The 17546-nt window shown below is 35.8% G+C and overlaps 1 protein-coding gene across 3 annotated transcripts in view; it reads right to left on the bottom strand.

Moving 5' to 3' along the window:
- Nucleotides 1–2980: 2980 nt before the first annotated feature.
- Nucleotides 2981–17546, bottom strand: part of ATP11B (ATPase phospholipid transporting 11B (putative)) — a 104296-nt gene continuing 89730 nt past the window's right edge. For 2 of the 3 annotated variants that reach the window (XM_045850957.1, XM_045850956.1), the window contains 2 exons: nt 10479–10612; nt 2981–6447 (listed from right to left, as the gene is read on the bottom strand). In XM_045850957.1, coding sequence (XP_045706913.1) covers nt 10510–10612 — 103 coding nt within the window. In that variant the 3' untranslated portion in view covers nt 2981–6447; nt 10479–10509. Of the gene's footprint in view, nt 6448–10478; nt 10613–17546 lie in introns of those variants that run through there. The other variant, XM_045850958.1, reaches the window with a different exon arrangement.

Genomic DNA, 17546 nt, shown 5'->3' with positions numbered 1-17546 from the left:
TATACATGCCTCAGCGCATATAGGAGGCAACCAATCGATGTTTCTCTCTCTCTCTTCCTCCCCTTCTAAAGTCAATAAACAATTCTCAGGTGAGGATTAAAAAATGAACGAACGAATACCAACCCTACATAAACTCTTCCAAAAAAGAGGAAACACTTCCCAAATTATTTTATGAGTCCAGCATAATCCAAACACCAAAACCTGACAAAGACATTATAAGAAAATGAAGTTATAGGCCTATTTCCTTCATAAGCACAGATACATAAAAAGTCCTTAACACAGTAGGACTACACTGAAGGCTACCAAATGCTCCTGAAATTAAAGAAGACCCAAAATAAATGGACAGTTATATCATGCTCACAGATGAGAAGACCCAATACTGACATGATCTCAGTTCTTTCCAAACTCATCTCTAGATTCACAGAAATCCAAATCAAAATATTAGGATTTTTCTTTGAGAAATTGATACGATTCCAAAATTTATATGCAAATGCAAAAGACCTAGGATAGCCAAAACAATCTTCACAACAGAGTTAGAACTTACACTACCTAATTTCAAAGCTAAGCACAAAGCCATAGTAATCAAGACAGTCTGCTATTGGTAAGGACAAATGAGTAGAAAACAGTCCAGACACAGACCCACATTTATAAAGTCTATTAACAGGCACCAAACAAATTAATTGGAGATGAGTATTTTCAACAAATAAGACTAAACCAAACAGATACCCTTATGGGGATTAGGAGAAAGGAATATCCTCATCCTTGCGTCACACCATATACATAAATGAATTTGAGATAGATCACAGACAAATGTGGAAGTTAAGGCTATGCTGCTTTCAGGAAAACAGGATATTGTCTCCATGACCTTGGGGTAGACATAACACAAAAAGCACATAACCGTAAAGGCAGAAATTGGACTACATCAAAAATGAAGCACTTCTGCTCCCCAAAGTCACCATTAGGAAAACATACAGGTAAGCCACAGACTGGGGGAAAATGCTAGTAAGACGTATGTCTGGCAAAAGACATCTTTATATAAAGAATTCCAACCATTCCGTAATGAGACTAGCAGCTTAAATAAGAAATGGCCACAGATGTGAATATGCATTTCAGGAAAAAAGGACAAACTGTCAATAAGCATATAAAAAGAAGTTAGACATCATTTGTCATCATGCAAATGAAAATCACAGGATAGAACTGGAATTGTCATAACCGTACACAAAATGGCACATAACGTACATAAAATGGCACGATCATTTTGGAAAACTTTTTGTCAGTTCTTTATAAAATTAAACATTAAACATAAATGTACTTTATGACCCAGCAATTCTACTGGTTATTTCATAAAAGAAATGAAAATATGTCCACAAAGCATGTTCATACTAACTTCATTTGTAACTACTCCAAACTATAAATAATCCAAATGTCCACAAATAAGAGATAGGATAAATTGTGGGATGTTCATGAAATAAAACATCACTGACCAGCAAAAACCAACTATGGATATATGTAACAACATGGATGAATTTCACACATTTTGGGTAACAAAGTCACATACAAAAGTAAACACTTTGTACACTTTTTTTTTGAAATTCAAGAACAGGGAAGACTTACCTATGAAAGAACACAGAAAATGGTTGCCAAGGACAGGACAGGAATAATAAATACACTGGGAAGTGGCACAGGGGGACTTTCTGGGACGACGGAAAGGTTCTTTATCTGGATTGGGGTAATGATCACACAGGTGTACAGATCTGTCAAAAATGACAGAATATAATCCTAACATCTATGCACTTTGCTGCCTATAAATTTTATATGAATACAGACCATTTACCTCAAATATTAGTATTAAAAAGTCTGATTTATCAGCCCTGGCTGGCGTAGCTCAGTGGATTGAGCTTGGGCTGTGAACCAAAGCATCACAGGTTCAATTCCCAGTCAGGGTACATGTCTGGGTTGCAGGTCATGGCCCCCAGCAACCACACAGTGATGTTTCTCTCCCTCTCTCCCTCCCCCCTTCCTCCCTCCCTCCCTCCCTCTCTCTCTCTCCCCCCCTTCCCTCTCTAAAAATAAGTAAATAAAATCTTAAAAAAAAGTCTGATTTATCAGAAGGCCCTGTGCCACTCCCCAAAAAGCTGTTCAGAGACACGTGGACTTATCTGCATTTACAATAGCTTTGTCCTTTGAGTCATTCCAAAAAAGAGGTAAGGAGGACACACTTGAAAACAAAACTTAAATTGTTTATGAATTCACTAAATTTTACAGTGAAATGCTGCATAAAATTTTAGTTTTTGTCTTAAATCTATTAATTGCATATTGTACAATGAAAGCTAAAGACTGAAGTTACCCTAAAGAATGTCTAACCCCTCAACTCCTTTTTAAATAAAAACAGATGCTTAGTTAGATAAATGACTTCTCTAGGCTATTCATTTCAGAAATAAAAATACATCACATATATCACACACTGTCAGTCTTTGGAAACACTGACACTTGGGCGAAGATAGCAGCTTACCTTTTTAACAAAAGTTGGTTAAGCAATTAAACGTTTGTGGGTTTTCACTGGCAACTGAGGAAGTATTACGAATAATAATAGTTATTAGAAGGTTAAAATATTTTATATATAAATATACATTACATCACATATTTTAAAGATAACACATTTTCTATGGACCAAGGCGTTTCCGAATTCACACTGGCTGGCTATTCAAGAATGACACAAGTCCTAGCTGAAGCGTGTTGGTCTTTACAGGTGGTGCGTGTCCATCAGGCCCCTTCTCAGGAGTGGTACTGAAGATCTGTAAAACCTGGGTAACCAAAGAACTAGATTTCTGAAAGATGCAGTCAGTCAAAGACATAATGGTGTCCCTGTACTGTAATGGAGGGCAAATGCCGTTAAATCTAACTCAAAACAAATTTGGCCGTGCTGGTTGCAATGAGCAGAGAGGCTTAACATGCTTAAAGGACAGAAAAACACTTTTAATTACATAGGAAAATTTTTATTTGATAAATATAATTTCATAAACTTTAAAAAATTACTGAGAACTGTACAATAAGTATACTACATTTACTAAAAATGCATAAAATTTTTATAGGATTATATTAGACCGCCACAGTGTCTGAGGTCCAAAATTTGAAGCTAAGTGTTGCTATAGTATTTACAACTACTGATTCCTCATAAAAATCTAACAATTGCCATTATTACAAACATATCATTAATTATGATGCACTTTTTGTAGGAGTATCATTCAAGTTTTCTCACATAAACAGCACATTAATAATGTTCCATTTTTATGAAAATAGGTAACTCAATTCAGGACAGGAATAAAAACATCTCTAAAAGGGGATTAAAAATTAATACAACATGCTTTACATATCTCTTTGGTGTGTTAGTTTCATTGATACCTGTTTACATCGTACCCCAAATTGATCTTTACATGAAAGATACAAACATAAAAAATTTTCCCTTTCCTTCCAGACAGACCCCAATAACTTTCAGACTAGTGTATTTCAAAAACTTTTGGTCTTAAAAACTTTTTACTGGCCTTGACTCCTGTCTATCAGATAGGGGTCTCAAGTTTGTGACACACACCCAACAGCCCGATTTCACAATCTTATGCAGAAAAGACCCTGGTCTGAGGAGAGCTATTTCCAAACAGGGTGATGTGCCTGTTCCATCCTCTAACAAGGACAGGGCCAGAATTTGGGTCAGGCCTGGGAAGCCTTTGAACAGCATGGAAATGAAGATCCAAGGAGAAGGGTATTTAAAAGAAATTCAAACTAAATTCTCCCCCACAGCAAACCTGGATACTGTAGTTCTCCTGGCCCACACTCTGCTACCCTCCAGGCTGAGCCTCATGCCGAGCGAGGCAGGGTGCTGAGTCACAGAGTGCAGCTGACGGGCAATTCTGGAAACTGACCTGGTGCTTGCTGCTGTCTTCAGGGCTACAGCCTTAGACGAGGCAATGGCAAGCAAATGAGGAAAACAGATTCGAGACCTTTAATTAATTAGTAATAACACAGGTAGCATCTTACTCTGGTTTTGGCAGACGAGAGTAAGTTAATGATCAACATTGTATTTCCAAAGACTTTAAATATGCAAAGGGAAAATTTTGTTTTACAGTATGAGTATTAGCACTAGAAAACAATTGGAAGCTTACAGACAACACTGGTCCTTTCTTAAGGAAAAGAAAACCCTTTTCTTACAATTGCAAGATAATTTTCCTCTAAATGGAGTAGGTTTTGAACAGAGCAGGATGAGCATTGTCTGTGGAAGCATTTACCTTTTTAAAATAAGTTCTTAAACAATTTCAAACAGGAGTGCAGAAATTACATCCACCACACCCTGAGCACCATGCACGTTAGCTGACCCTGCCTTGCTGCAGGTGGTCGCAGAGTGCGGGGCGGCTGTGCAGTCCTTCCCTGGTGTCAGCAGTCAGTTTAGCTGATGGCAAGTACACACTGTAAGGTAGGCGCGATGCAGGCTTACTGAATGTCATTTTATCATGTGAACACTTCGTAAGATATTCTAAGAAAAGCAAATTCCATAATATCCTCCACTAAACTACTCCATTGAATATTTTTTGCAATATTTCCTCTTCTGGAACATGAATTGGTGAGTGTACCACACATTATACATTTTATTATATCCTTTTAACATATTTCCAGAATGACAGGATCTTTCTAAAGCAATTCTGGAATATCTAAGTTAAAGATGGGCTATTTATGAAAATTAGTATCAGGCTGAAATTCATAACCCAATATCCTTGCATTATAAAAAAAGACAAAGGTTATACTAGCAAGAAAAGAGTTTACCAGTGAAAAAAGGTGAAGTCTTATATTTATGAAATGAGAACGGGATGGAGGGTTGCACAAAAATCTACAAAAAGGAATTATATTCTCAATTGTATGGAAAACTCTGGCAAAACCTTATTTAACTATTTCCCTACAGTTTAAAATGTGTATGTACAGGGCTGGGTAGTAGTTCTTAAAACATATTACTTTTAATCAAAGCAAATGCCAAACAATGGATCTACATGATAAATTCAGGATGAAAATTAAGTATTCAAGTGTAGTGAGTTAATACTGAATATATTCTAATTAATCATTCTTAGCATTTTAATTTAGCACTGCCATTACCCCATACAATTTAGCATTTTAGACTTTGTTTCATTTACATTCTCTATACATATCTGAAATTACACCTTCCAGTGAAACACTGGGCAGATCTCACTTTACTGTGGTGGTCTGCTGTAACTTAGACAATGCACACCGACCTAAGAATGACAGGATTCATGCCTGAGATCCTCTATTCTAGAATCTAGCCAACTGAAAGGCAAAAGCAACTCTAAAGCCACAGAAAGAGGCTCTTCTTTTTTAATTAATTACCCTAATGTTTTGATTTGCAAAATTAAAAGTATTTGCAATATTTAAATACTGTCCAAACTTGTTTTTTTATTGATACAGTTGAACTTCACAACAATGTCATAAAAATACTATAAACAGAGCCTTCAGATAGAGGCAAATTTAAATATATTAACCAGCATGCAAAAGATCCGAAGATAAACACATTAAATAATAATATGCTACTAGTACCTAATTTACCCACTTTATATTCTGTCATAGAAATATTAGTAAACATCAATTTGAAATTTGGTGGACTGGATTTCTGATGTATGAATGAAAAAAGATACACCCTTTGATGTGTACAGTTAATTTTACTGGTTGTGTTCCAGTACATTAAGTTTGGTATTGGTGTATGTTTACTACCCATAGTGCAGTAAAGAACACAAACACATTCTCCTAATTTTCTCTATGAACTTAGAAAGCACTGACGAATTAACAACATGGGTCACTTAGGAAACAAAACTCCTTACTATTCACATTTACTTTTCCCATGAAAAGCTTCAAATATAACTCTAATAAAAAAATAGAGTTTTCAAGGCAAACTTTTCAGCATAATTTACAGAAGCAGATTTAAATAGAAGACTCAATAACTAAGCTAATACTCAAAAATACAATTAACTAGAAATTATTTCTCTTTTCTACCTTGATATTAAAATATGATGGCCTTAGCAAGAGGCTGAAATGCCATTAGGAGTCCCGTAAGCAAAGGGAATCCCAGAGAAAGTCAGAAAATGTCCCTTTATTCACAAATTTTAAACGTGGTCAGATTTAATTTAAAGGGGCTGAGAGTGGTTCATGCTAATGCTTTTTGTTTGTTTGCCGTTATAACTCTGAGCTGGTACGAACTACCGCAGAGATTTCAGAAAGTAATGCTGCAGAGCTAGTGTGGCCATTACCAGGATGAACACACTGCATTTTAGGCAAGGAGTTGAAAGGGCTCCCACAAAGCACTGACTGCTCTTTTAACAAGTAGATGAGTCCATTGTGGAGAGAGTCAAGATGCTCCTGTCGTTGGTATAGAAAGGATCCGATGCACTCCATGATCTAAAGTAACAATAAGAGAAAAGTTTGGCTCACCAAGACCTATGTTTTAATTGAGAAAAAGATATACTCTAAAACTTAGGATCAAAATGCAATTTGAGTATTAAAATAATCAGATTCATTTTTAAATGCTGAAAAGAAGTTCTTCATACTAGCACTGACTGACCAAACATTCCATTTATATTACACAAAAACTTGGGAAAAATAATGCTCTAGTCATCATATAAAAACAATAGCCAAAATTTAGATGTTCATTAGCATTAAAACATTTTCTATAGATAGCAGAGCATACAATGCTCTTAAAATCTTAATTCAATATAAAAATAAGTATGTTATTAAGAGTTATGCATATTCAATTTTCCTGAAAAGCAACTAGGCTGTATTACAGAAGCAAACAAACAAAAACCGCACTTACCAAAAGCTTTGGAATGGAATAGCAATATATTCATAATTTATTTCTTTTTAGCTATAAATTCTATTCTAAAGATTTTAGCATAATTAGCTTGAGTGTAGAGAATGGTTTATTCAGTAGGCATCAAAGACACCTGTAAGTCACTAGGGTTCTCATTTAATTATGAACAAATGATCCCCTACTGGTCTGGAAATATTAACTACTGTCTGAATGATAGAGCCCATAAGCAACTCATTACATACCACTTTATTTGAAGCTGTATTAATTTAAGCTTAAGTGACTCATGATCATAAATGGCCTGCCATGCTTGAAACGGTCTAACCTTCTTTACGGACAATATTAGTATTACCAAGTCAAAGGTGGCTTTTCTTAGAAGACTAAAAGAACTTAACAGTAACTATATTTTATGTAGATTTCTAGGGTTCCCATTTTCCTTAAACAAAGATGTTATTAGACACTAGCACTTAAAATGGTCCAAGTTCACTTCTATCAAACATCTGCGGTTTTCTAAGAGACTCTGTATATAGTTCATATTTAAATTGATTAAGTGAGCAGTCATAATGAGGTTTGGACCTAGACATTTTACAAAGTTGGCAGAGGAAAACTAACAAGCAACAACCATACCAATGGCGAACAGAATTTACTGGCTTCTAGGAAACCTTAAACAATATTCACCTTAGTTTAAGGAAGGGCTTCACTACCATCTCTCTAGTACTTAGAACTACACCTGGTACATAATAGGCACTCAGTATTTGTAAAATATATGAATAAAATGGAACTATGAACATTGCTTAGAGTAAGTATCTGTGCAAAAAAAGTCTAATCAGACATGTATGATAAAATGGAAGTACGAACACCCCAATTATCTGGAGTGAAGTTTCCACTCCCAAGCTGCCCACATGTTACACAAATTGTTCTCTCTCCAACCACTGCTTACACAGAAAAATCTCCTTAGGCAAGTCTCCCTTCATTCTTTATCTTTTCAAAGCACACACGTGCTTTCACATGTTCAGTATCGTATTTGACAGGACATTAAATACCTGAATTACATATCAACTATTAACTCCTTCCTATTTAGAAAATGGCTTTGATTTGGATAAAGTAGCTGTTGATAAACACTGGAAATCATTTATTGCTGAAGTACAGCCCTTTAGGGTACAACCTGGTATGTCCTTGATATAGCACCACAATGCTACCTTTGAAACCAAGCTTGCAATATGGCATATTCCTTTGACAATACCAATTAATAAAATGTAAGTACAATTTTTATGCCTGGACAGTAAAAGTTTAATCAGTAGAGAAATCTATCATATGAAAGCACTAATGATGCTCTCTTACGTTTAACATGTTAATGGAACAGGCCAGGGGCTTCTACATCTGGTAGCAGAGGGGCCAGCCATGCCCTACCTTGTTGGAAGAGAAATGGAGAATACATACAGGCTGCGCCCAAACCCCACAGGAATGCCAAATGTATTTCACGAATATAATTACATACAAAAACCACAAACAAAACTCTACATATCGAAGTAACTTCAGAGTTTAAATATGATGTTAATGGATCTATGGCGATTTTCATATCACCCTTTGAAAAGCACCAAGTGGTTTTGCATACTGGATGATTTTATTCACTAGAAAAAAATGAGCAGATCTCAAAGTACTTTTTAGATTATTCATTTGAAGAAAAAAGATAATGAAAGTAGTAACTGATAATTATAACCTTAGATTTTGGACCTAAACTGGAAAGATATTTATAGTCTGTCAAATAAGATATTAATTGGTTAAAGATTTTATTAGGAAAGTAAAAAATGAAGTCCTACAGAAAATGTGGTATAATTCTAAGTGAACATGAGTACAGATGACAATGGGCACCTGTGAGAAGACAGGCTGAAATAAACCCCATGACGTTCGGGGCAGGGGCACGAGGGATAACGCAGTGAAGGCATGGCTATGTTCCACTAGTGGAGACATACCACCTGACTCACTGACACCAAGAAAACAGGAGTGTACAGAAAGCAGAAAATACTTTCTGGTCATTTAAAATAAATTCTAGTTGTGTGTAACAGAGAAGATGTATACTGTCACTAAAGAGAACTTCCTGTTGAAGTAGAAATTTTAAAAATTCTGTGAATTTCTACAATACTTTTAAAATTCTAACTCCCACCTTAGTTTTGTGCAATGCAGCTATCATGGTTACATCAGGGCCTTCTGGAACTTCTTTTAAAAAACTTGTTGGCCTGGTACATGACAGAGCTGCTTTCTCATAATGCATTTTATAATATAATTGTGTAAGTCATAATATATAAGTCCCAATAAATTTAACTGCCCATAGTAATTCTTTTATGTAGAATAAAATTGCTACAAAATGGTATTACAACATTACAAAGATATTTCTGATTACGTTATGATCAATAAATGGGACTAAAACCACAGACATTAACATAAAAATGCTATTTACAAAGGCAACTATACCATAAAGACATGGCCATAACTCAAGGCAAAGTGGGAACTAACAAGTTCACCAGTAAAAGTTATCTGAATTTTATCATACGTGAGTGATATCACACTCAACATTTTTAAAACACAAAGCTAACCAAACACTAGAGCACTTTTTCCTCCACCCTTTATTTCCTGCTCACAGCACACTTTCCAGCCTGCTCCAAGGCACGGCACACACAGAAAGTGGTAGTGTTCCCACAGTAGCCGCGGACAATGGAAATCACTGTCTACCCTGCATCTGTGACCCTGCATGCCAGGGCCAGTACACTGCTGCTCTGGTTGTTAAGAATATATCATTTACCTAAAGAACATCAAAGTGTGAAGGTATTTCTACTCCTTAATATCTCCTAAATAATAATAACATCCCCTAAATAATGGGGAAATGTATGAAGAAATTAAAGTGGAATATACCCCAAAATTGTATTGTTTGTTAAGAACCACAAAAGCAAGCTCTGGTAAATCTTTCAAGAAATAGATTTGAGAGGGGACAAAAATGCAAAGATTCTAACAAATCATATTTAAAGAGCCTGTTCCAGCTTACCAATTTTTAATAAGACCATAAATACCTAGTAAAAACTTAAAAAACACAACTCATTTTAAAACCTCATTACAGAGATAAAAAGGGTAGGAGAGAAGCCTTTTGTGTTTAGAAATACTTCAAAGTCTCAAATGACTGACTAGAAAATACAGATGAAGAGGAAGAAAAGCAAAATCCTTTGATTTTACTATTATGTGTAGATTATTTTGTAAATACAAAAACCCCAAAATATATAGAAAATAAAACAGTAGTAGTATAGGTATAAAAGTTATATAAAAACCAAGTAAGAGTACCATATACATACTCCTATTCACCACATTTTAGAATGATTTTGAAGAAAATATTTTTGTTCATTAGATGACAAGTCTCTTCAAAAGTGCTTTCTTTCCTTTGTTAGTGAAAGAAACCCTCACCCAAAGCCACAAAGTGAAATCTATCATCAAAGAGTGCTAATACACAGCATACATCCTGCTTCAGTTGGTAAAACCAGCTGCTGATTTATTAGGTATCTAGAGATGCATGTTCGTCTGTTCCAGTTTATAGGACACTCATCATCTGCAGCAAAGGCTACTTAGAGAGATTTCACACCTGCTGACATGGGTCGGACTACATCTTCCTATTACTCGTTCCAGCATTCTTCCAACAGATGCGCACGCTGTCTCTCCTTCTGAGAAACAGCACATGGAGTCCAAGCACTTGATACTTGAATTTGTTTCAGTAAGCTGGAGAAAATGAAGCAGAAAAAATTAGTTATTTATAGATTTGAACTTCCAAAAAAGGATAAAAAAATTACAACAAGCGCTTTAAAACTAAAATATATATATATAAACCTGTTTGCTATAATATGGATATGTATGGTATGGAAGGCTTAATTTAAGAGTAATCTTACAAGAAATATTTAAATAGCACTGTGTCCTAAGTATGATGTTAAGTAAAATAATTATACAATAACAAGTAGCTGGATATTATTTAAATCTGCAAAGACTTTGGATTCTAATGTATTAATAATTTATTACGGTCAAAATGATTTACATCAACTACTCAGAAACCTAATGAACTCTAATTCCTGAGTTTTTGTGTAGGTGAAATGCTACTGCAATTTCAATGAAAAATGTCTACCTATCAAGTGTGAACTATTGGGTTGGCCAAAAAGCACATTTGGTTTTTTCCCCATAAGATGACTCCAGTAGTGCTTAGCTGCCTTTAACATCATTCAAAACAACTTTGTTAGACTATGTGGCAGCTCTCATATCAGCATGCATTTAAAATAAAAATTATCAAAATTAGCGGATATTTGTGAAGCCATTTTAATATTGAAGTTGGAAGAAGATATGTAACATTTTTAGCATATTATGCTTTATTATTTCAAGCGAGATAAAAAAGCAAAAAGAAAAAGATTTGTACAGTGTATATATAGAGAAAATGCTGTGACTGATCAAATGTGTTGAAAGTGGTTTGCAAAGTTTCATGCTACAGATTTCTCCTTGGACAATGCTCCATGGTTGGGTAGAGCCCTGAAGTGGGTAGTGATCGAATCAAGACATTAATTGAGAACAATCATCATACCATGTGGGAGATGGCCAGCCTACTCAAAATATCCAAATCAATAAAGGTATTGGCAAAAATGAAAAATGTGCCTTTTTGTTTTACGAAAACAAACAAACAAACAAACATATGAACTTTTTGGCCAACCCAATATTTTGAAGAGTGGGAAGTAACAACTTCAATCCTCAACAACTATAATAATAACAACAGTAATAGCAGCAAATACTTTATATAGTGTTACTACATATCAGGTTATAAGCACTACATATATTCCCTGCATAATTATCCTTGAAAAAAAGTGCATAATTTACTTTAAATTGTTGAGCAACTATTAAGTGCCAACCGTGCCCACAATCAGTTCATCTTATTTTTTAAAAAGTAACTTATGGTACAAGCATTAAAATCAATTAAATAAGTGACTAAGTAGTTAGTATTAAGATTTAAAAATGCATTAATTTCTCAAAGTATGCAAGATTTATATTGATCCAGGCATAAATAACTCAGCAAGATAACTTTAAGCCATAGTACTAATAATTTTAATCTTGTTCAATGAAGGCAAAAATGGTATGACACATACTTCAATGAATCCCAACCCTGGTTTTGGTAGTCAAGAGTACTCCTAAATTTTTCAAGGTTTGTCATTTAAGCAAACTAATTCTCATTCACCTTCCTTTACATACATAACATATGGCATAATAAATCTTTCAAAAGTATAAAGGAAGAACAACAAAAAATAGACCCATTAGATGGTTGCAATTCACCAAGGTTGGGAATCACCAGGTGTGTAGAGCAGGTGTGGCAACATGGGACATTTGTGGAGACACTCATGAAGGACAGAAGAGACAGACGTGGTGGCATGTAAACAACCTGGCATTCTGAACCTAATTAACTGGGGAGGTCCTGCCAAAGCCCTGCTCACAGTAATTCCACCTCATACCAAGCAGTGCAGGCCAACGGAGTTCCTGTTTGGCAGCTGCCCGACTGCACCAATGTCCTAGGATCTGGTCAGCACTGAGAACTAGCCAAATTTTACTTCTTTCTTTACAATACCTCTGGTTTAGGAATGTTTGTGATATGGTTTCTTAAACTGTATTTTGTGAGATGTTTATAGGCATGTTTCATGAAAAAAGTTCTGTAGCCAATTAAGTCTAGGAAACACTAGTTCAACAGAAGTCTAAACAGATTTTCTCAGTACAGGCCTGTCAGTAAGTCAGTAAGCATGGTCAGTCTCCAAGGGGAGAGCTAGACATAGCGCAATTCTCAAACAGTAACAGACCCCCACGTCCCAAGGGAGCGTTAATCAACATCAGGAGGAAATGTTCAGAGGAACAGTTTAGGAAATACTAGTTTAGGTTAACGGGATCTCATCAGTCTCCCAGTTTCCTCCTTGGGTCCCTGGGTTCCAGTTCCCTCCATCTCAAAATTTTATCACCCTCTGTAGGAAGCAGGACTTTACAGATCCCACCTGATACTCACACCACCTCTGGGAGTACACCACCTCAGGGAGGCCTCTAAGGCCCTATGTAAGCTGACCTGAGGCTGCCTTCTGTGCTCTGTGTCCCAGTGCTCCCCCCCTACAGTCTCTACAGTCAACTGGGCACTGTTGCCCGTGGGCACGTGTCAGGGCCTGTACCAATGAGGGTCAGAATGCTGGCCCTACACCCAGTTCAGTCTGAAAACCATCATCACCTCTACAACTACCAGTACTCTCTTTCTGGATTCTATTCCATGGCTTGTTTGCATCATTTAAATGACACAAACATGTAAAAATTCAACCTATATTTATTAAGCAAGGCACTGTGCTTAATAAAGGATGGGAGATAAACCAGGAACAAATAATAATGGCAGTTACAGTAATGAAAAGCTTCCTATGTATGTGCCAGTTCCTATGTAAGATGCTTCTCATGGATTATCTAATTTAAAAATTTTAACAACCTTTTAGGATAGGCACCATACTCAGATGCATCTTATATGGATGAGCCAACAGAGAAGTTAAAAACTTGTTCAAGGTTACCCAGCTGGAGCTTGAGTCTTGGTTTGTTTGATTCCAGAGCCCAAACACCTTACCCATGCCATTATACTGCCTTCTTATAATTACGGCACGTGGCAGACTACAAATATCAAAAAAGACGAGAGAAAGATCAAACCCAGCTGTTGTTGATAATGGTGGGAGGGCATAAAAGATTTGATCAAAAGATGGCATTTGAAATACATTTTGAAGACTGATGGGACTTCAACAGCTGAAGATGGCGAAGAAAGAACATTCAGGCTAAGTGAAAAGAGTAAGTAATAACTGCGCGTGGGCACAAAAGCATGATGTACATTCAGTACATTTAGCCTGAGATAAGAGAGGGTAGCTGTTACTCCTTCCCCCTTGCAAAGGGACCAGTGCAACAAGCATGACCCATGGGTCAGTGTTCGTCCAAAAACAGTTACTGACTCGAGAGGACATAAGTGTTTCCAGTCTCAGAATGTAAGATTAGAAAATTTTAAGGCAATTTAACAGCATACTTTTGTAACTATTGAATTTAAAAATAATTTTAAAACTGGGGCTTATTTTATAAATCTTTTAAATTTCATTTCCTAGTCATTAATTTTTATTGTGTTTTATAGAAGCACTGGTCTGTGATGGACTAGAAATTAAAAACAACAAAACAAGAAAACGGCTCACTGGTCCTATACCACATTTACCTGGGGGACACTGACCTGGACCAGAAAGTAGAGACAGCAAGGAGCTTGCTGGCTCTTGTTAGTGTAACAACATGTGCTCTGCCTGTACAACTAGTGCTTAGCCAACTGATGGGAATTCCCTGAAGATGCCATCCAAAGGTCAGTAGCTTTTGCGTATCCACCAACGTGCAGAACTCTGCTTAGGTATTGATCTTGCTTTGCATTCATCACTTTCACTTTAAAACCTAAGGACAGGTGTTAATACATGGGCAACCCAACAGGGTAAACATCTCAAAATATCAAAAGTAATAAAAAGAAATTACTTCCGTAGTTCATCTTCTGAACTAAGCAAACGTTTCTTTCTTCCCTAAAGAGCAAATAAATAAATAAATAAATAAATAAATAAATAAATACCCCTGCTGCTGTGAAAATGCTGAATTGTGTTTTTGCATAGCTATCTACAGAAGACACCATACTTTCTCCAGCAAACCAAGCTCTACCACTGTCCCATACACATCTCTGATCTCGTATTTGGGAGCCCAGCCAGAGCACACGTAGCCACAGTTGCCAGTATAACTGCGGATGGGAATGGGGTGGAACATTCACATCTCATTTCACTCAAAGCAAGGCAAAGTAAGGAGAGGGAATCAGCGTTTGTCTTTTTTTTCTTTTTAATTTTTTTCAAGTTGTAAATACTAAAAAAGAAAAAAGTAAACTATGGTAATAGAAGTGAGAGACCAGATCTGATAGCACAAAGAAGTAACTTAATTTATAAAAAAATTCTGACTCGTTTGTAACGACTCACGCTCTACCACACTTGCTTCCTGGGAACCACTGCGTCACTTAGAGCTACAAGGGTTGCCAAGCCCAACAACTGTGGAGAGTCAACATGACTATGTATGACCGAAAAAATGTTCATCTTTACAGAACCTGCCTTTTGCAATCAATTCTAGCGCACTGCTCTTATTTCCATTATCTTTATATCAATGATGATAAACATTTACAATTTTCTCCTATTAGAGACTTCTACAAAATATCTTCCTTAAATCTTCTAAATGTTAAAAAATGGTCACACATTTCTAAATCTTTCAATCACTCCTACTAAATCTTACCTATCAAATAAAAAATGTTTTTAAGTTTAGATAATAATTATTGAACTATTTACCATATTTGTTCTTTTGCCCTTAAAACTGTTTTACATACTTGATATTCAAAGTGAGCACCTGGTATAGCCTTAAAGGAGATGTTTGGAAAGAAGCCTTAAACTATAATCATGAAAAAAGAATGTTTGTTTAAAAAATAGTCATAAAAATACTACCAATTTGCAAAGTTGATTAAGAATAATGAAACCCCTAAAAGAAGTAGCAGCTGCATCTCACTATTCAGAATTGCAACAGGCAGCCACTAAATGACAGCAGTGAGGTAACTGCCCAAACTTCCCCAAGACCTTCTCTCCAAAGCTTGCCTCAAGCTCACATTCACTCCTCTAAATTTACTTCTCTCTCTTTCTCTCCAAGTAAAATAACTTTGAAAGGTAGTTAAAATGTAGATAAAATACACCCTGTCTCTGTGACCTAAATCTAACTATGAAAATAAGTGTGCAGTAATTATATGTTTTAGGTAAACTTATTTTAATAATTCAGCTTAGTCCTAGTTTCAAAATGACAGGCTCCTTTATTTCAATGAAGTGATTGCATAAACAACAATGTATGACAAGGAATTTTTTTTTTAGAGAGAGAGGAAAGGGAGGGAGAAAGAGAGGGAAATACTGATGTGAGAGAGAAACATCGATCAGTCCTCTCTTCTGTGCACCCTGACTGGGGACCAAACCCGCAACCCAGGCATGTGCCCCGACCGGGAACTGAACCAGAGACTCCTTACTTCCAGGGACAATGCCGAACTGAGTCACACCTGTCAGGGCTATATGACAAGGCATTTTAATGATAAAACCCCCTATATTAATGGAGAGGGGCAAAGCAGAATAGCACTAATTAACACACTAAGTCATGGTGCAGCTGATATTAAGAATTTAGTTTTTTAAGTATCAATCTTTTACAGCATGTCATAGGATAAGTATTTGGAATAATGTCAATATTAATTTTCTTTTATTTCAACCTCCTTTTATTTCAACCTCCAGATGAAAAAGCTGCTCAATATGTCAGCCCATATTTGAAAATAACACTAGTTTTATAAAGTGTCAGTCATATTTATATATTTACTCTAGTTCCTGCCATGGGTGGCATTTTTATTAATATTAGTCTTTTAAATGTTTGACTCTATTTGCTTAATACAGGCCATTAAGGTTTTCTGTCACTGCTTTGCTAAATGAAGCAGTATTTGTATCTTTATCACAGAAGAGGAAGGTGATTTGTAGTTGACTAAAACGGTTTAAAATGTATTCTATTTTTGGTAGCACCAGGTTTCAGGTCTGAGGCTTAAGCTCCTTGGTCCACAATGAGAAAAGGCCCTCGCATCCTTAACACCCTATTGCTATCTCTATGGTTGTCAGGTACAGCCTGAAAGAGGGCATTCAGAGACAGAATGCCGAGACAAAAAAGATGACAAAACAATAGAAGCCTAAGAGGTGAGAGCAGAGGGAGATGACTAGAAGATCCTAGCCCATGGCAACATTTAGTGCTTGGCAGAGCCTTCTGCCTGATTTGGCAAGGCTGACCAAGGTTTAAGTGTAGACACAAATGGAATTTCAAGACGGAAAAAAAAGGGGGATACTATATAACACTTATTTTTAAAAAGTCATTTTTATCTCAAAATATATGCCAAAAGCAAAATACAGGAAAAATATTCAAGGTGTATTTCATCCAACCAATTAAAATTCACTGATAAGTAGAAAAAAATCTTACAAATCAGGGTAATATCCCCAAAACAATTTTACTAAGATCATATTCCTAGTTTGAGAATTCTTCTGACTTCTTATTTATAGAAAGGGAAACCAAATGTCAGAGGATGAGAAAATTCACTTTGTAAAAGTAACCATTAACAAGGCCCCTATTATTTAATAGAAGCATTCTAAGAACCCAATTCTCAACTGTATTGCCTGTTTTTAATGGGTACATTAAAGCATAGGAATACTAAATCCATGTCTTGTAAAATATCCACTTGAACTTGCATTCCAAAACAAAATAAAAATTTGGAACTCTTTGGAATTTCTTTTCAACTAATAATAATAACTGAGAGTTGATTAATTATCTTCAACATTTTCCATTTAAAGCAATTCATTAAAGAAATGTAATTAAAAAAATCTTCCAGAATAATTCAGATTTTTTCATATAATTATACCTGTTCCATGGTCTGATTTATAGGAGTTAAGGTTTACAATCTACAAGTAGCTGTGGTTTAAAGTTTCACCATTTGCAGGGGTTTATCCCAGATGAGACAATAACACCTTCTTGACAAGTAATCACAGTTAAGGACTCATTTAAA

This window comes from Phyllostomus hastatus, unplaced genomic scaffold (assembly GCF_019186645.2).
Source record: "Phyllostomus hastatus isolate PE091 unplaced genomic scaffold, TTU_PhHast_1.1 phas_contig_86, whole genome shotgun sequence".
Classification (NCBI taxonomy): domain Eukaryota; kingdom Metazoa; phylum Chordata; class Mammalia; order Chiroptera; family Phyllostomidae; genus Phyllostomus; species Phyllostomus hastatus.
The sequence above is the reverse complement of the archived record's forward strand: the minus strand, read 5'-3'. Positions and strand labels throughout refer to the sequence as shown.